Source organism: Neltuma alba, unplaced genomic scaffold (assembly GCF_004799145.2).
Source record: "Neltuma alba isolate B1F8T4 unplaced genomic scaffold, ASM479914v2 tig00011986_pilon, whole genome shotgun sequence".
Lineage (NCBI taxonomy): Eukaryota > Viridiplantae > Streptophyta > Magnoliopsida > Fabales > Fabaceae > Neltuma > Neltuma alba.
This window is the reverse complement of record NW_021636559.1, coordinates 58,528-64,428: the sequence shown is the minus strand read 5'-3', so window position 1 is coordinate 64,428 and position 5,901 is coordinate 58,528. Positions and strand designations below refer to the sequence as shown.

General features: G+C 38.4%; 1 protein-coding gene across 1 annotated transcript; it reads left to right on the top strand.

The window, feature by feature from the left end:
• Positions 1–742: 742 nt before the first annotated feature.
• Positions 743–5,443, top strand: LOC114720440 (receptor-like protein kinase 2). The gene is made up of 2 exons (XM_028906084.1): positions 743–4,065; positions 4,686–5,443. The coding sequence occupies exons 1-2, from the start codon at positions 1,182–1,184 to the stop codon at positions 5,180–5,182; spliced, it is 3,381 nt and encodes a 1,126-aa protein (XP_028761917.1). The 5' UTR covers positions 743–1,181; the 3' UTR covers positions 5,183–5,443.
• Positions 5,444–5,901: the final 458 nt, after the last annotated feature.

Sequence of the window (5,901 nt, the reverse complement as noted above, 5' to 3'; positions counted from 1 at the left end):
GGACCAGAAGAGATAATATATGTAGATAAATGATTCTGAATGTTATTGAGTAGGTTGGAAGCAAGAGCGTGCTCGTAAATACAAACATACAGAAGCCACCACATGACTGATTGGCATGTTTAAGTTTAACCGATAGATATGCAGACATTTCCCCATATTTATAATGCTGAATTATGATTTACATTGACCCATTTACGAAAGATTTATATATATATATATATATATATAGGATTTTATAGAACTGAGTCAACTTCTTGACTTGGTGAATTAAAAAGATTCTCCACATTTAACAGCAAGTAAACTCCCAACATGATGGGTAGTCTAGTCTGTAATGAAGTTTGATACTGATATACAAATATATTCATGCATAGTATTTATTTATAATAGTACCTAGTTTACAGTATTCAATGTACATATATAAGATTTAGAGTGAAAATGAGGAAGTTACTTGACAGAGGGAATCCAAAGATTACTGTTTGTGTACCGAGAGGAATAAATTTTTGAGAGTTGTGGCAGGTAAGGGTGTCTTAAAAATATTTGAATCCAAGTGACCCCAGTGAGAGAAATTATTATGCAAGTAAAACTGAGTGCTGCACCAAATATTAAACAATACTGTGCTTTTATGACCTCATGACTTTTGGTCACACAACGTTGCAAGAAGCAGATATCAATAACAAAATATAAACCAGGATTCTCATATTGATGTCTTGGAAGGAGAGACACAACAGAGAAAGAAAGAAAGAAAGAAAAAGAGAGCACTGCCTTAGAGAGAGTAGGTGCTGGACAGAGAAAATAAACAAACGATTGAAGCAGAAATGTATGCAGCTTGCTACAGAGTACAGAGGGATTAATTATATAGATGCCTCTTTTCACGTCTGAGAGAGAGACACCATCTGGCAAATACTACATTATTCTAATCCTTTCGTACAGATAGAGAGAAGCATCTTTGGTGGGGTGGTGCTGCTTCTGCAGATTTTCTGATCTCTAGGTGTTCGTCCTTTGTTTAGTTTATTCTCTTGCTGCAATGGTTCCCCCCACCCCTTTTTTTTGAGCTTTGCTGTGCTGAGATTGAGTTCAAAGGAAGAAAGCTAGCACAGTTTCACAGAAGTAGAGGGGGGAAGTGCAAAACCCAATGACTCAAACCCAAGAAGAAAGGTTTGGAATTTGAGGCAAATGTTTCAATGCCCAGCTCGAGGCAATCCTTCTGCGTCTCTTCCTCCTCTTCTTCTTTTCTTATCGTTCTCTTTCAGTCCATTTTTCTTTATGGTTTAGCATCCACTGCAAATCATGAAGCATCTGTTCTCTTCTCTTGGCTTCATAGCTCTGCTTCACCACCACCTCCATCTTTCTCCAACTGGAACATCCTTGACGCCAGCCCATGCAATTGGACCTTCATAACATGTTCCCCGCAAGGTTTTGTCACTGAGATCAATATACAATCCATTCCTCTAGAGCTTCCTTTTCCTGCCAATCTCTCTTCATTTGCCCATCTTCAGAAACTTGTCGTTTCTGATGCCAATCTCACTGGAACCATCCCCGTTAACATTGGTGACTGCTCTGCCCTCACGGTCATTGACCTTAACTCCAATAATCTTGAAGGGGATATCCCTGCAAGTATAGGTAAGCTTAAAAACTTGGAGAGCTTGTCTCTGAACACTAACCAGCTTACAGGAAAAATCCCCATTGAGCTATGCAATTGCATTAGCATGAAAAGTATTCTCCTTTTTGACAACCAGCTAAGTGGTGTTATCCCACCTAAGCTAGGAAAGTTGTCAAAACTTGAGGTTCTTAGAGCTGGAGGAAACAAAGATTTGGTAGGGAAAATCCCTGAAGAGATTGGAGATTGTAGCAATTTGACTGAGCTGGGCCTGGCTGATACTGGTATTTCAGGCTCATTGCCAGCTTCATTGGGAAAACTGAGCAAGCTTCAGACTTTGTCCATCTACACTACAATGCTATCTGGTGAGATTCCAGCAGAGCTCGGTAACTGCTCTGAACTTGTTGATTTATTCCTATATGAAAATAGTCTATCCGGGTCTATTCCATCTGAGTTGGGTAAGCTTCAAAAACTGGAGCAATTGTTTTTATGGCAGAATAGTCTTGTGGGAGCTATCCCAGAAGAGATTGGGAACTGTACGAGCTTGAAAAGAATTGATCTCTCTTTGAATTCTCTATCTGGTAGTATACCTTTATCTTTTGGGAATCTGTTACAACTTGAGGAGTTTATGATAAGTGATAACAATGTGTCTGGGTCAATACCTCCAAGTCTTTCAAATGCCTCATATCTGCAACAACTGCAAGTTGACACAAATCAGCTCTCAGGTTTGATCCCCCCGGAGCTTGGGATGTTATCAAAGCTCACAGTTTTCTTTGCTTGGCAAAACCAACTTGAAGGAAGTATTCCTTCTCCTCTGGCAAATTGTAGTAACCTGCAAGCACTAGATTTGTCTCACAACGAACTTACTGGTAGCATTCCTGCCGGCCTATTTCAACTTCAAAACCTTTCCAAGCTACTGTTGATTTCTAATGATATTTCAGGTTCAATCCCATCAGAAATAGGCAGCTGTAGTTCTCTTATAAGATTGAGGCTTGGGAAGAATAGGATTACTGGCGGGATCCCTAAGTCAATTGGGAGCCTTAAAAACCTGAACTTTTTAGACCTCAATGAGAATCACCTTTCTGGGCAGGTCCCAGATGAGATTGGCAACTGCACGGAACTGCAAATGATAGACTTCGGCGATAACAACTTAGAAGGTCCATTGCCTAATTCATTGTCATCACTATCTTTGCTCCAAGTATTCGATGGATCTTCTAACAGATTTTCAGGTCAAATACCAGAAAGTTTGGGCCGTCTTGTTTCGCTAAATAAGCTAATCCTGGGTAGAAACTTGTTTTCCGGGCCAATTCCGGCATCATTGGGCCAATGTTCAAGTCTCCAAATGCTTGATATCAGCAGCAATGAGCTCACAGGAAGCATTCCAGCAGAGCTAGGTCATATAGAGACTCTTGAAATTGCTCTTAATCTCAGTTGCAATTCTCTAAGTGGCCCAATTCCAGAACAGATCTCTGCTCTTACCAAGCTTTCTATGCTAGACCTTTCTCATAACCAGTTAGAGGGAGATTTAAACTCACTTGCAGGGCTAGATAATCTTGTCTCTCTTAATATTTCCTACAACAATTTCACAGGTTATCTACCAGATAATAAGCTTTTTAGGCAATTATCAGCAAAGGACCTAATTGGGAATCAAGGGCTTTGCTCATCTGGTCAAGACTCGTGCTTTGTGAGTGCTTCAAGCATGACGCTGAATGGAAGTGACGTGAGGAAGTCACAAAGGATTAAGCTAGCTATTGGTTTGCTAGTAGTCTTAACAGTGCTACTAACGATAATGGGAATAATTGCAGTGATAAAGGCACGAAGAACCATTAGAGATGATGACTCAGAACTAGGGGACTTATGGCCATGGCAATTCATTCCATTCCAGAAGCTGAATTTTTCAGTGGAGCAAGTGTTGAGACGTTTAGTCGAAGGAAATATAATTGGAAAAGGATACTCTGGTGTTGTTTATCGAGCTGAAATGGATGATGGTGAAGTCATTGCTGTGAAGAAATTGTGGCCTACACCAATGGATGTAGGAGACGGATTCAAGGATGATAAAAGTGGAATTCGTGACTCATTTTCAACTGAGGTGAAAACCCTTGGCTCAATCCGTCATAAGAACATTGTTAGATTCTTGGGCTGTTGTTGGAATAAAAACACAAGACTGCTGATATATGATTATATGGCAAATGGAAGTCTAAGTAGTCTACTTCATGAGAGGACAGGAAATTGTCTGGAATGGGAACTCAGGTACAGAATTCTATTAGGAGCTGCGGAAGGCCTCGCATATTTGCATCATGACTGTGTGCCTCCCATAGTACATAGAGACATCAAAGCCAATAACATCCTCATTGGCATTGAGTTTGAGCCTTATATTGCAGACTTTGGCTTGGCTAAGCTAGTTGATGATGGTGGCTTTGGTCGGTCCTCTAATACAGTTGCTGGTTCTTATGGATATATTGCTCCAGGTTAGTGCCTCTTCCACACTTTTCACCAAATTCTATTCTTGGTTTTTGGCAGAACAAAAAGTAGGCTTGTTTCTATTAAACTCGACTTCTTTGGATATTGAAAATATAAGTAATGTATGATCAAAGACGAATCTTAGTTAAATAGCTTTATCCTACTAGTTCTTTCAGAAATCCTAATTAGCTAATTCCTTGGATGCTGAACTAACTAGCATAAATGTCATGCATACTCTAACAAAGCTACTTGATATCTTGTTACCTTAAATTTCCTTGTGAGACCAACATATAAGATGTCATAGAATTCTGTATCGGAAAAAAAAGATGTCATAGAATTTAAAATTAGGAAGTTTAGTATAATCATTGAAAGTTTTTACAGAAAGAATGCAATTGATATTTTATATTAGTTTCTTGGATGTGATATCACTATAGCTTTTTGGGTGGTATTCATGCCATCTAAAATAGAGTCATCTATCTCATAATATCTTGATACTGGTTAGTACACAGTATGTATCCTAGATGCCTCAAGATTCAAGATATTATGACAAATGTAGACAGCAACTTATTGAATATATTCTATATGATTCATCTTATATATTGATATTTGGCTTTTCACGTAATTTCAGAATATGGCTACATGATGAAGATCACAGAGAAGAGCGATGTTTATAGCTATGGTGTTGTTATGTTGGAAGTCTTGACGGGCAAGCAACCGATAGACCCGACAATACCGGATGGCCAGCATGTTGTTGATTGGGTGAGACAGAAAAGGGGGGTTGAAGTGCTTGACCAGAGCTTACTGTCAAGACCAGATTCAGAAATAGAGGAAATGATGCAGGCAGTAGGCATAGCCTTGTTGTGTGTAAACTCATCCCCAGATGAGAGGCCAACAATGAAAGATGTTGCAGCAATGCTGAAGGAGATTAAACAAGAAAGAGAAGAATATGCAAAAGTTGATGCACTTCTAAAGGGATCTCCTGCAAATGACGTCAAGGCAACATCTTCATCATTAGCAGCAGTGCAGAATTTGTACCCAGAAGGCAATAGTAATAATACAATCTTCTCTGTATCCTCACTGCTTCATTCGTCTTCTTCCAGTGCCAAAGTAGGTTTGAAGTCATGAATTGCATATATTCATAGTTGGGGGGGGGGGGGGAACGGAAGCTTGTGTTCTTATCAGTTCCTTTCTCAATGTTTGTTATTCTCCGTCATGGTTATTCAATTATATATATGTAAAGTCTAAAGAGTCTGTTATAGCAGAAATGAAAGCTTCAATCCATATCCATCCAGCAATTATAGTTGTGGCTTTTGGATTACTATTGATCTATTTGCTGAATAGCTTGTACTTTCTGATCTCCAAGCTTGGATTCAGAACATGTCAGCACAAGAATAAAAATTAGCGAAAATTAAAGCTATCTTTTCATTTCTGTTCGACACAACTATTTTTTTCTTCTCCTTTTCGTTTTTTTCCCTTTTGATTTCTGAGAGTGTTAATGGATTCTTTTTTTATTTTTGGGACATCTTACTGGATTCTTGAGTTAATAGCAATAAGAAGAAAAATTCAATAAAGTTAATTATATATTGTTATCATACTTATTTGCATTTAATCTTCAACTAAATATGCTTCACATTTCATTGTTGCTCAACTTGTTCTTCTTGACCAGTTGCATTACCCTTCACAGTTCCTTTGTTCTGCTTGAGGTTGCACTTGCTGCTTTTTTTTAATGAACTCGTTAGTTAATTTTTTTTTTTTTAATCTTTAGAGGTAATCTTATTCGAGACATTATTAGGTACTAAATATGGACACATCTTCTCATTGGAATTCTATTGCTGCTTAAAATT